This window comes from Mastigoproctus giganteus, chromosome 9 (assembly GCF_048544385.1).
Source record: "Mastigoproctus giganteus isolate SK-2022 chromosome 9, ASM4854438v1, whole genome shotgun sequence".
NCBI classification, from domain to species: domain Eukaryota; kingdom Metazoa; phylum Arthropoda; class Arachnida; order Uropygi; family Thelyphonidae; genus Mastigoproctus; species Mastigoproctus giganteus.
In genome coordinates, this window is record NC_143583.1 from 25693766 (window position 1) to 25708648 (window position 14883).

General features: G+C 36.1%; 1 protein-coding gene across 1 annotated transcript in view; it reads right to left on the reverse strand.

Annotated features, from left to right (window-relative positions):
* Positions 1-14312: 14312 nt before the first annotated feature.
* The window catches only part of LOC150080109 (mitochondrial import receptor subunit TOM40 homolog 1-like), a 112129-nt gene continuing 111558 nt past the window's right edge, over positions 14313-14883 (reverse strand). Inside the window, exon 7 of the mRNA XM_090382123.1 lies at positions 14313-14599. Coding sequence (XP_090238249.1) covers positions 14460-14599 — 140 coding nt within the window. The 3' untranslated portion in view covers positions 14313-14459. The remainder of the gene's footprint in view (positions 14600-14883) is intronic.

Consider the following 14883-nt stretch of genomic DNA (forward strand, 5'->3'; position numbering starts at 1 on the left):
CTTATTGAATCGCACTTCCCTTTCAATTCATGGCATATTAGAGCTTACGAGCTTTCTATTAGATGAATTCTTAATCAGATTTACCAGCAAACCTACGGCCTACCTATGGGATTAGGAATCTCAGCCCTCCCTATCTGAAATTTACCTAGCCTCCGCAGAAAATCATATATTACAAGCATACCCCCCCCCCCACGACATTAAATTATTTATACGATACGCTGACGATATCCTCTTAATAGGACACAAATCCACAATAAATGATCTTTTCATTAAATTTAATTCCATGCATAATAGATTAAAATATACCCTGGAATTGGAAGAAAAGGGACAAATTAATTTCCTAAACCTCACTATATACAGAAGCGATACTAAACTAGGAACAAGAATTTTCAGAAAAAATACTCACACAGGCAAATACACTTTGAATCACATCACCCCTCAACACAAAAAAAAACAGTCCTTTATAATCAAATTTACAATGCTATAAAATACAGTTCCACACATTATGACCTTAATAATGAACTACAATATCTTACAAGTAAATTCATATATAGGAAATATCCTATTCAATTAATCAAACAAACTATTATCACAGTCCAAAAATAATATCAACAACCCACCCAAACGCATGTCCAATAATCATCCACGTATTATCCTCCCTTACCATAGTAATTTTGCCAACCAATTCCGCCGTTTATTCAAAAGTACTGATATCACGCTTACATTCTCAGCTTACAATACACTAGGTTCATTATTCAACTCATATAAAGATACAAAATTACCAAATTAGTGACATCAGTAATATCATCTACTTAATAAAATGTCAAGATAACTGTAATGCTTGCTACATTGGTAGCACCACCACAAAATACGGTTCTACCAAAACATCAAACACATGTGCTCACTACCACTACAATAGCTTTAGGATGGGACAGTCCAATACCGAATTAGCAACACATGTTCAATCCCACAACCACACCCCCTTAGTAGATTCAGCCATTCCTATTATCAAATTAAAATCCAGTTTTAAAATTTTCCAATAATAGAATGGTTTCGCTGCCATTCCACTCTTCAAGTATTAAATTCCAAACTACCCTATAACATAGCACCGGTCTGGAATCTCATGCACCTGAGATTCCCACGTGTATCCAGGAGCATCACGGGAACCTAGTCTTCTTAAATACACGCGTTTAATCTCATTCTACCATTACCAACTGAAGTCGCGTAAAACTAAAGCCACTTGTTATGGCTACCTTCTGTTTCCAACCGTATAACTAAAATCGTTTCAAATTTCAACATTGACAACCAAGGACGAAGACATGCACTTCTACTTCCTTGTGCACATTTTAATTCTGTTTTTAAATCCTAACTTATTCATGCTAACTTAAATTTAAAATTATCATCCAATTTATTTCAACATCAATGCAGATTATAAAAAGGTGAGTATCATAATAAATTAAATTACGCTACACTGTTATATTGTGTCAAAACCCATATATATATATATATATATATACATTAAAAAAAATATACACATATATATACATAAAAAATATACACACATATATATACATAAAAATATACACACATATATATACATAAAAATATACACACATAGATATACATAAAAATATACATAAAATATATACACACACATATATATACATAAAAAATACACACACATATATATACATAAAAAATACACACATATATATACATAAAAAATACACACACATATATATACATAAAAAATACACACATATATATATATACATAAAAAATACACACACATATATATATACATAAAAAATACACACACATATATATATACATAAAAAATACACACACATATATATATACAGGGTGTTTCAGTTAAACGTTTCAGAACTTCTAAGAGGGGTAGGGTACATCCTGACAACTCGAAATCATATAGCAATGTGGGGTCGGAAATGCTTTCCTGAAGCGGTGTTGTACACAGAAGCACCATAAAGAAAAGAGACCGTAAGTGAGAAATCGTTTTAATAATACATGAAAAGAAGCAAAAGGTACATGGATTAAAGTAAGTGTTCGAAGTTTCTTCCACGGGCTACAATGCACGCCTCACATCTCCGACGCATGGACATCCGAACATTCTGGAATACTTCAGGCGAATTTCGAATTTCTTGAACAAGAACGCCAAGTTAGTAGGATGGATGATTACACAAACGCAGAGTTAGCCGATATGCATTTGGCGAACGGGGCTGCAAATTGTAGTGGGCCAGCCGCACAGCGTTTGTACGCGGAACGATATCCGATGAGGCGTATTCCCAGTCATAATTTCTTTGCAAGACTGCACCAGAGGTTAGCTGAGAGAGGTTCATTTGAAAGAGCTGACAGGGACAGGGTAAGAACAGCACGGACTAAAGCCGTCGAACAGAATGTGCTGCAGCATGTACAGGGGAATCCAAGAACGAGTACACGAAGTCTAGCAAACGCAGTCGGGGTTTCCCATTGCAGCGTCTGGAGGATTCTCCGAGAACAAGACATGCATCCGTTTCACGTGCAGCGTGTCCAGACACAGCAACCGGAGGATTATGCACGTCGTATTGCTTTCGCACAGTGGTACCTTGGAAAATGTGCTACAAATCCCCTTTTTCCTGCTGAAGTGTTGTTTTCCGATGAGGCATCCTTCACAAGGGGAGGAATTTTCAACACGCATAACGACCATATCTGGGCGGTCGAGAACCCGCATGCAATACGACGTCGTGCAGCACAGATTCGATTTTCGGTCAATGTATGGGCCGGTATTATGGGAGATCACCTCATCGGACCTTACCTGTTACCGTGTCGTCTAACCGGACCTATCTACTTGATCTTTCTGCAGCAAGTATTGCCACAACTTTTGAGAGATGAACAGATTTCTGCATCGATGCAACAGACAATGTGGTTCCAACACGATGGAGCCCCTGCCCATTATAGCGGAGATGTTCGTAACTACCTGGATGTCACATTTGGTCAACAGTGGATCGGACGTGGTGGTCCCGTGCGTTGGCCTGCTCGGTCACCCGACCTACCATGTCTTGATTTTTATTTCTGGGGTCATGTGAAATCGCTAGTTTATGACACCCCTGTTGACAATGCTGAGGAGCTGGTTGCAAGAATCGCAGTAGCTGCCGAAGAAATTCAAAATTCGCCTGGAGTATTCCAGAATGTTCGGATGTCCATGCGTCGGAGATGTGAGGCGTGCATTGTAGCCCGTGGAAGAAACTTCGAACACTTACTTTAATCCATGTACCTTTTGCTTCTTTTCATGTATTATTAAAACGATTTCTCACTTACGGTCTCTTTTCTTTATGGTGCTTCTGTGTACAACACCGCTTCAGGAAAGCATTTCCGACCCCACATTGCTATATGATTTCGAGTTGTCAGGATGTACCCTACCCCTCTTAGAAGTTCTGAAACGTTTAACTGAAACACCCTGTATATACATAAAAAATACACACACATATATATATACATAAAAATACACACATATATATATATATACATATATACATAAAAAATATACACACACACACACACACACACACAAAATTTCCTCATGATTATGAAAAACTTATTCAAGGCATTTGCAGACCTTTGTATTTTAATTCTTTACAGACTAGCGAGAGTGCCGTGGCTCGGGACAGAAACTAAGGGGCAATTCTCCAACGCATCAGTCTCAAAAATGAGCAAAATGTGAAATGTTTACCGATCTTTCTAAAACAGGACATCATCTAGCCAAGGAGGATGCCTTTGTGTGTGTTACGTGTCTAGTGTCAAGAAATTAGATGCCAACTCCGAGTTCTGATGGGCATCTATGAGGGCTTGAGGTGTACGGCAAATGCCCTCGAAGAAAGTAATATGAGGGGCCCTTCAAGATCTCAGCTGCCCAGCTCAACAGCAGAGCTCACTCCTGTGCATCAGGCAACACAGTGGTCCCAAAGGAACTAGTTATTGTGGATGACCACTGTCAGGGAGATGGGGAATATACTATGCAAGAAGGATAGGTGGAACAGGACCAGAGTATGTCTGCCAAGGGCAAAAGTTGATGACGTAGAGCAGATATCTTTTAAGGGCAAAAAAGGTGATATTGTTGTACGCGGAACTAATGACATTAAGAGTAAGAGATCTGCAGATTTACTCAAGTACAGGTCAATGCTGTAAAAAAGTCGCGAGTTAAGGTTGAATGTGAAAGTATCTGCAATTCTGCCCAGACACGAAAGGAGGGAGTATATGACAGCCTTGTCAATCAATTCAGCCCTGGAGAGATTGTACAAGGCTCAAGGGGTAGAATTTTTTTCAGCCTGTGCTTTAGGGGGGGGGGATACAAGGACTAATAGATTAACAGTAGCTGCTAGCAGAGGTGAAAGTGATTCTTGCATTGCTTCTATTGGAATGAGCAGCAATCTGAAAAACAAGATGTAGGGTATTTCAAAGACTGCTGGAAGTCATTGCGGTACAAGTAAACACATGGGTTGTGTCAGGGGTAGCTAAGAATAGGAACAGGTGCCTGTATACTTGCATGTACACCAATGCTAGGAGTTTGGTAAATAAATTTGATGAGCTTGAAGTGCTAGTCAAGAAATCAGAGGCAGATACTGTTGGGATATCAGAAATGTGGTGTCAGACAGACATAAGTAGTGCATAATTGGAATTTGGGTAGTACAATATGTACAGAAAAGATAGACAAGACAGGAAGGGAGGAGGGGGTTATGCTGTTAGTTAAAGAAACACAAAATCTAAGAAAGTGCATCCAACTGATGTTGGTGGGCAATGCAATGTTGAGTCTGTTTGGTGTAACATAAGCACTGGGAAATGAAAAATGAGAGTAGGTGTGTTATAAGCCTAATGAATCTGATGAGTATAATGAGTAATTGTGTCAGAGTGGACCAGTAAATCAGAATGTCTTATAATGGGGGATTTTAACTTTCCAGATATTGACTGAAACCTGTGAGTTCGTCACTCGCACACTAGCAAGACTTTTCTGGATTTATTGGATGACTGTTTTCTACAATAACATGTTTGAGAGGCAACCAGAGGGAGTAATACTCTTGATCTGATTATCAGCAGTGATTATTCATGCATTAAGAATTTGCAGATAAAGGAACCACTGGGTGAAAGTGATCACAATGTACTGATTTGGGAATTACTTAAAGGGGTCACATACAGTTTTTAAATTCTGTACAGTGGAATCAACTGATGTTACCAACGTTGAATTCTAAATGGGAAGCCTTCGGGGACTAAATTTTGGAAGCTACTAGGCTTTTCAATGTTTAGGTCTAAATGGATGTCAAATGAACTAATGAGGCTCGTGGCAGAGAAGAAAAAAGTATTGGATGCATATAAAGTATCAGGTGACACAGAAGCCTATGACATATAAACTAGTCTGTAATCAAGTCATAAAGGAGGTTAGGCAGGCAAAGACATTATGAGAAATCCTTGGCAAAGGATGCAAAGAAGAACAGGAAAGAGTTCTTTACTTATGTAAACTCTAGAAGGAAAGGGATGAATCAGATTGGATCACATAACATAGATGGGTTGACTATTGATCATCATGCTCAGGTAGCTGATAATCTGAATGAGTATTTTGCATCTACATTCACATATGAGGAGTTATTCAATGAGGGGAGTGCCAGAACTTTATCAAACTCTAATAGGGAGCTAAGTGATTTTGTAATAACTGAGAGCAAAGTAGAGGAGAAAATGTTGAAGTTAAACATAAAAAAGGAAACTAGGGAGGATGGGATCTATCCAGTTATATTAAAAGAGGCAGCAAAGGAAGTAAGCAAACCCTTAGCCATAATTATGAGAGCTTCCTTGGACTCAGGGGAAGTACCCATGGACTGGAGACGTGCAAATGTATCACCAATTCACATAGGGGGTTCAAAAGTTGACACAAATAACTACAGACCTGTTAGTTTAACTTGTGTTCAGGATCATCTAGACAAGACTGCAGTAATAGTTAAGACAGCATGGGTTTGTTAAAGGGAGGTCTTGTCTGACCAATTTGATTGTATACTATGATGTGGACACAAAGGAACTTAATGCCAAAAATAATTTTGAAAATGTGTACTTGGATTTCGGGAAAGCATTTGATACTGTTGCACATGGACGACTGCTGTACAAATTGGAGAGGTATGGCATTAAGGGTAAGTTGCTACAATGGATAAAGGGATGGCTGAGTGGGATACAACTGATTGTTAATCAATGGACACTGCCCTTCGTGGACAAATGTTATTAGTGGAGTTCCCCAGGGTTCGGTGTTGGGCCCATTGTTTTGTAAATTTATCGATGCTATTGATGAAGGTATATCAGGTTTAACGTCCAAGTTTGCAGATGATACCAAGTTTGGCAGGGTTGTTAACGACAGTAAAGACAGTATGCTACTCCAACTGGATCTAGATAAGTTGGGAAAATGGGCTGAGAAGTGGCAACTGGAGTTTAATATTGACAAATGCAAAGTACTGTATATGGGTAGCAGTAACCCAACAGAAATGTACCAACCGTCTGGTACTACACTCAGGGAAGTGGAGAATGAAAAAGACCTGTTGGTAATTGTGTAGTCGGTGTGAATTTCTCAGAGCAGCATAGACAGGCTGCTAGAGCAAATCAGAGTCTTGTCAATGATATGTTGGAATTTTGCTAGCAGGGACAGGGAGGTGATTATCGTGTTATACAAGGCCATGGTCAGGCAATACCTATGGTACTGTGTAAAGGTCTTAGTAAAATAATAAGAGTAATGGTAAGTTGTCGATTTTTTTGGTTTTTTCCGTTTTAATTTCTGGAGGGTATCATACGGACGTGTTCTACGTACTATATTGAGGTAAACTCCTCTTATTATTTTACTAATATTATTATCAATGTAGAACATATTGAGTATTACAGCTCTGATTCATACTATCTGTGTACAGGTCTGGAGGCCTCATTTTAGGATGGATGTAGAGTTGCTTGAACGAGTACAAAGAAGGGCAACAAGATTGGTGAGGGGAACGAAAAGGGGTGCTCTTATCAAAAAAAAAGGCTTAAGTTCTGCAAATTGCAGCACCTGGAGAGTAGGCACTAGTGAGTGATCTGATTGAGGTGTATAAAGCCTTGAATGGGTTGAGAAAGCTGAATGCTGATGGGATTCTTCCTCTTGCTCAGATTCAAATTGAGGAAAGCCAGTTGTAGAATGAATGTGCAGAAATTTGCATTTAGCCAGCGGGTAGTTGATTGGTGGAACAGAGTTCCATCTTTTGTTTAGGAAGTTGAAACCCTAAATAAATTTAAGGCTGAGCTGGACAGGCATTTGGAATGAATAGTGGGGGGTGAAATGGGAGGGTTTTTTTTTTTCTTTTTTTTGGCTGATGCTGCATAAGCTTGCTTTCTTGCATTGTATGCCTCTACTAATGCTAATATTTCACTTTATTTTAAGTACCTATTAGTCAAAAAATCCAGCTCCCAGCAACAAATCATTCAACCTAATCCCTTTAAAATTCCATTACTTATCAACAAACACTTCTAAACCATTAATAATTTCTGAATTTAAAAGAAGCCCAATTATGAATTGGTCCTTACTTGACAGATATTTTTTTCTCTTCATGATCTGAAAGCAACAGTTAAATCTACTTGTTTATTAAAAAAAAAAAAAAAAACCAAACAATACACTCAATCAAGAATAAAGCACTTTAATTTTTCATGATAATTAAATTCTGTTTTTACTGAAAATAACAACTACTCACTGGTTTATCCCTGGTGGGAAAAATAACAGGTATAACCTATTTATATTTTCCAAATCAATATATATATATTTTTAAAGTAGTATTTATATAAATTTTAAAACAAGGATTTCATATGTTCTTCTTTCTAAAAATTTGAATTTTAAGTAACAGAAGTTGCTCCATTCTGTTTATTGAATTATTTTTTAAAATCATTCTACATTTGCATTTATGATTTACAAGATTCAGAATAAAAGTATATTTTATTTACTTAACCTTACAACACAGAACTGTAATTCTAATACAGTTCACTTACATTATAATGTGTTATACCATGCAACTGCATTTTCATTTATGATTTCAAGCTTGGCTACAAATTGCACTATCCCCTCCCTCAAGTAATACCGGTTATATGCATAAACAGACAAAATCAGTAATATATCCCAATAATTTGGTAAGCCAATCACTATTCCCAAAATAAGTCGTGATATTATTGTTTAAATGCTGAGTAGTGAGTTATAGACTGAATGAAAAAGGAATTGAGCAAAAAAAAAAAAAAATAAATAAATAAAAATAAATAAATAAAAAATATGCACATTTTTTTATTTTTTATTATATACACTGAGTGATCACTGAATTATGACCACCCCTATGAAAACTGAATGCAATCCGTTAACCACATGAGGTACGAGAGTGCGGAGTTAGTCAACCTACGTAGCATACATAAGGTGTGAGTGGCTCGGTAGGTAGTAAAATTCCGAACATGATGGGTAAAAGGAAGGATTTATTGGGCTTTGATAAAGGACAGATTGTGGATGCTCGACGAGCTGGTGCCTCGATTTCCCAACGGCTGAACTGGTGGGGTGTTCGAGAGCCGCTGTAGTTAAAGTGTACCAGGACTGGTGTCAAAATGAAAAATGCTACCATATTTGGAAAAATGGTCAAACAATGATACGACGGCAAAACTGCAAATGTCAGCAAAAGGTTGATGTTAGAGGTGAGTGCCGGGTCCGACAACTCGTACAGGCGAACAGCCGCAGCACTGTTGAAGAGTTGACTATCCAATATACCATGGGCCAACCCGGAACAATATCGGGCATGACCATGCGTCGCACCCTCACACGTATGGGCTATACCAGCAGCCGACCTGTACAGCATCCTCTCCTAACCAAGGTTCATCGCCGTAAAAGACTTGCCTGGTGTAAGGAGCATGCAAGTTGGACATTAGATGACTGGATGAAGGTGTGCTGGCCGGATGAGTCACGTTATTTACTCCATACTGTGAATGGTCGTGTATGGATTTGGCGTCAACAACATGAGGCTCCTGATTCATCATGCATGGTATCAAAAGTACAGGCCGGTGGAGGCAGTTGTATGGTGTGGGGCATGTTTCATTGGCAGGAACTTGGATCCCTGGTGCATGTGGAACAACATATTAGTGGTCTCCACTATTGTCAACTGCTTGCTGACCATGTACATCCCGCCATGTTACACTTTTTCCTGAATGGTGATGGTGTCTTCCAAGATGACAATGCACCGAGCCATCGGGCACTTGTGCAGGAATGGTTTAGGGAACACAGTTGACTTCCAGCATATTGATTGGCCTCCGAACTCTACTGATATCAATCCCATAGAGCTTGTGGGACACTATGGAAAGGCATATTAGGCATCTGGATACACCAATCACTTCCATACCTGCATTGCTGACCACATTCCACACGGCTTGGTTGGTCATACCTCCCGAACGCTTCCAACATCTTGTTGAATCAATGCCACGTCAGATAGCTGCTGTACTGATGGCAAAAGGAGGACCTACGAAGTATTAGGTAGGTGGTCATAATTCAGTGATTACTCAGTGTATGTATATATATATAAATATATATATATATATATATAAATACAACACTGACGCCCCAACAAGGAATCACGTAACAACCATGTTTAAAATAACTTTAAATTGCTTTGCAAATCAGATTATGTACAGAAATAATTTCAAATTATGGTTTCACTAAATAAAACATCCAGATGGTATACTATAAATTTATGAGGCATAAATGGACAGAGAAAGATTACATACTCTCTAAGTTCTACTATAATCAACCTTGTGCAAAGTGTAGGTGTTGCAGATAAATAACAGGTCTTCTACTAGAAACCTAATTAGAAAAACTATGCCTCTTAGTCTAACCGGTTTCATAAATGTAACTTCTAAAACAAGTGATAAAAGAAAAATGCTACCATATTTGGAAAAATTCAACAAAAGTTCCATATTCATGAGGATTACATTCCAGAAAAATGCAATGAATACAGAATTTGCAAATATGGCAAAACAGGTTATCCAACTGCTGACAGTATCCCTTATTACAGACAACTGAGCCATTATTTGTAATTTCAGTCATTTTTAAAAACTGAAAAAAAAAAAAAAAAAAAAAGAATTTTCAAAATATAATAGAATCTTTTATTTTTGATTTATGGCCATAAAGTGAGGACATTTTAAGATGTAAGTTGATTTATTTTAGCTTATTACAAATAGTGTACCGCAAATGGATAGCACATAGGCCACTTCTCAATATATCAGGCACTCTCCCAACTGGGGAGGACAAGTATGAAAACAAATTTTTAATTTAATGCAAGGATTACTTATGAATGTGTTGCATGTCAGGATTTTATTGTTATGCTAAGCTAAAAATTGTTTTTTTTTTTTTTTTTTTTTTTTTTTAAAACAAAATATCACTTGTGATGTACCATACTAAAAGATGAAGTAGCTAACAATAAATTATTATAAGAAATTATTTTTAAAGCAGGCTAATTCATAATTTCTTTATTAATAAATCTGTCCCAGCCAGCCAAAGTATGAGAATTAAATGTAACCAACAGTGTTCATGTGATAGCCATTTATCACATTCTAAGAATACTTAAAATTTTATCCCATGATTATGGCATACAACAGCAGTTGCTGCTAACAGTCAAAACCAGGAATAAAAAAGGAATGAATATGGAGCTTTTACCATAATTACTTTTTAGCTAAAATATTATCAATAAATAACTTTATTGATACAGACAGAAGTATCACACAGAAGTATCAAAATTAAAAATTACATAAAATTAAATGCAATAAGGAATTAGTAAAATTTGAACTTTAAAATATACATGACAAAAATCCTGGAAATCTCAGATCAGTAAGTCCCAAAACAATTAATTTGAACCACGTTAGAGAATGAAAACAGGTTACCATCTAAGTTTGACTTGTGTCATTTTCAGAGTTGCTCCATATGGAAGAATGATGGAAATACATTAACTTATGGCACAAGGTGACACCATTATTTTCTGGAGGAAACATATATATGATATCAGGAGATATTATTTTGGGGTTCAAACTATCAGTGACTGATAATACTGGGCACATTTTATTTATAAAGCTGACCCAAATCTTTGTTGAAGAGGTTTTAATATCAGTTTAATTAAAAAAATCTATCAATCAAAGATCTCACCAGCTTTCACAATGGTTTGTGAAAGCTTGCATGATCTTTGAACAGTAGACTGTAAGCTCCAGAGTTAAAATTCTGTTTACTGAGATGGATGACTAGAATTTTTGGAATCAAGAAGATAACATATGGACCCTATGCATGTGGAGTCAAAAGAAGGAAGTGGGTATTAAGTAAACTGACTGCTGATTTCTGTAAGTTCATTATTAGATGCTGTTATTCTTGGTCATTCATCACTGATGTGTTGCTACAGTAATAGTTTTCGGTTTACAGCAATTAATTACAACTGGCCAATAAAGGCTTTCTAACAATGTTATATCTATTAAAATTTGGAATAATGTCTATGTGTTTAAATAATTTTAATATCAGTATTTTTAAAGATACACTACTTTATTCTCCTGAAAATGTTAAATTATACAGATGAATAAAACCCTATCTTCCAAATGAAACCAATTTTTGAAATAAAAATTTTGTATACTGTTAGTAGTGGCGAATGATGCAAGAAAGCTAGTTTATACAGTCATCAGCTCCCCTCCGGCCAAAAATCAATATTCCCCATATCACATGTCCATCACTTCTAAAAGTTTGTCTAGTTTACCACTTCCACAACATTAGATGGAAGTTTGTTCCAACAATCAACTACATTGGCTGAAGGCAAATTTCCACACATCTACCCTGCAACCATCCGTTTGTCAATTTGAATTAAAAATGAAACCCTTATGTGCGTGAAGCCTGAGCAAGTAGAAGGATACCATCAGCATTTAGCTTACTCAATCCACTTGAAGCCTTAAACACTTCATTCTAACCTCCTTGCATGTGCCTAATCTTCAGCTACTGGATCCTTTCTCAGTAAGAGCACCCTTTTGTTCCCCTAGCCATTCTCATTGCTCTCCTCTGCACTCATTCCAACAGATTGATATCCTTCCTAATATGAGGCCACTATATGCAGTACTCAAGATGTGCCTAACCATGCCTTGTACAACAGGACAATTACCTTATCTCTGCTGGCAAAATTCCTTATATCACTGACAAAACCCCATGAGTCCTAGAAGCTCATTCACACTGCTCAGAGAACTTCATGCCTGACTGCACAAGTATGCTCGGGGCTTTTCATTCTCTATGACCCTGAGTGTGGTACCACAGAGTTGTTCTGGGATTACAGCTACCCATAGGTAGTAACTTGCATTTGTCAATGTTAATCATTAATTTCCACTTCTGAAAAACCTGATATAGCTTCATCAATATCATCAACAAATACAGAAAACAACAAGCACTGAACCCTGATGAACTCTACTAATATTAGTCCAATAATCCATATTAGTAACTTGCCTTTAATGTCACACTGCTCTAAATTAGTCTAATGTGGAAAAGTGTATATCTACACAGTTAATGAAAGCAGCACCAAATGGTTTTTATAGTATACCATGAAGTTTATGCTAAGGATTTTACCTTTCTTGGGTTAAAAAAATCCTTACTTTGTATGCATATCCCGCCCCCTTGAAACTTGAGAATATGGTGTGCATTGGCTCATCATCTAAACAAGCTGAAGAACAAAATGGACAACTTTCAAATCAAGGAATGAAAAATAATAAAATAATTACCAAATCTGCATATCTCAAGGTTAATTTTCTTTTCACCATTCTTTAGTCGTGTTAAGATACATAATTTTTGGATACAGAGAAAGAGTCACAGAAAATGTAAAATAAGGGATTTCTGTGCATTACAGAATAATTTAATAGTATAAAAGAGAGCTATAAAAATGAATTTTTTTAAAATGAAATGTAACAGTATATTTATTTGCTGTTTAATAATGATCCAATTTAATTTAAAAGTGATAAACATGGTTTGAAAAAGCCAAGAACCACTTTAAACTGAATTTACCCCCAAAACAAAACTTAACTTTCCATCTGCATCATTATTTTTCATTGTATAGCTGGGAGGTTAAAAGAGCTGTATGGTGTATTACATACACTACAGCTCTTATTATTATTATTTTTTGCTGTGCCTGTTAGTGGGTTCATTTAATATTATAAATAAATTAACAACTCATCAACCATGCTAACTTTGAATTTAAATTTGAAGTGTTTTAAGGACATGACTTTCAATGAGGCTGAGTTGTTGTTGATTACTGTCAAGCCAAAACAGATTATGAGGTGCCAGTATATCATGCCTATAAACTGCAGGTAAGACCAGTTTGTTCAGTCAACAGCACCCTACCACCTACACTAAAGATTAATTCAGCACCTGCATGAGACAAAAATACCAAAAAGTTGCTCATACACCATTAACAGGATTCAAACCCAGATTTATTTGCGCAGCAAACTAAGTTGTTGATCACTGACTTAGTAATATAGCTCCTCTCCACAAGGAGTTTGGAATGCACAACAACGACAGTAGCGTAAAAAATAAGTTCAGCACTTAATGGGATAAAGAATTTAAAATGTATACAGAACGAAAATATGCAAAGTACCATATTTTTATCTAGAATGGTAATTCAATATGAAGAAGAAAGGGGGATCTGGTTTCTTCACTAAGAGACAAAAAAGCAAGCAGAGTATAATCTATTTAATATTTCTGCTTTATAAGATTTTCATATAATAAATAACACTAAACTAAATAAAATGTTTAATTTAAGGGCCAAATTTTAATTTTGTGCACTGAAAATGTCCATCACTTAATAACGAAAGACTACAAAATAATAAGTTAAGTGATTTTGGGTGAGGTAGAAAATTTTCAAACAGAAATGTAATGACCGCTTGTGCTAGATTAAAAATAATCTAGCAAAAAATAATAATCATGAAAATAATGTGTAATTAATCATTCCTTTTTGAAGAGGTTCATCATCCCGATGATACCTACATGATTTCAGGATTTTAATTACAATAAATTAGCACGAAATTATGTCAAAAATTACCTATTATTTATACATATTACCGTTTTTCCCCCCCTCCCTTAAAGAGATAACACAAGTTCAGCTGTAATTATAAAATTATACATAAAATGGATGAAGCTTCAAGTAATATTTTTCTTGTCAGTATGTCTTAAAATTGCCATACTATGAATTTCTATTAAATGGAATCCAATTATATGAAGAAAAAAATTATACAAAGGCTAAAAATGAAATCTAGTTTTAATAATTCTCTTTTCAGTTATCAACACATGTACAGGATCTTATTTTCTGATTCATTTTCATACTGCACTGTTTTTGTTCTTCTATCATACACTAACTAAAATTGCACATCCTTGCATAGCAACAAATCTATCCTATTATGAGACCACAGCCAAATCTGAACTGGTTTTTAGTATGGTTCAGCATACCACTTAAAGTAAATGTGAAAGGTAAAGGTTGCAACTTTTTTTCTAAAACAGCACCAACTGTCCAATTGCTATCTAGCATACCTGGAGAGAGAGAGAGAAAAAAAAGGGAGTTAAGTTGCTATCTTAATAAGTAGTATATCCTTATTAATTTGATATTGGATTATTCAAAATATGATATATTTCAAAGTTGCTATTATTGCCAACTAACAAAGTAGAATTTTATATGCATTTTTGTAAGGATAATCTGAAAAGACTACCAAAACCAACTGCAGCCGGACCCTTTATCCAGCAAGCTTGGAACCAGAGGCATTCTTGATTTCAAGCAAGAGAAATTAGAAACACGTGAATATATAATTAAAAATCTT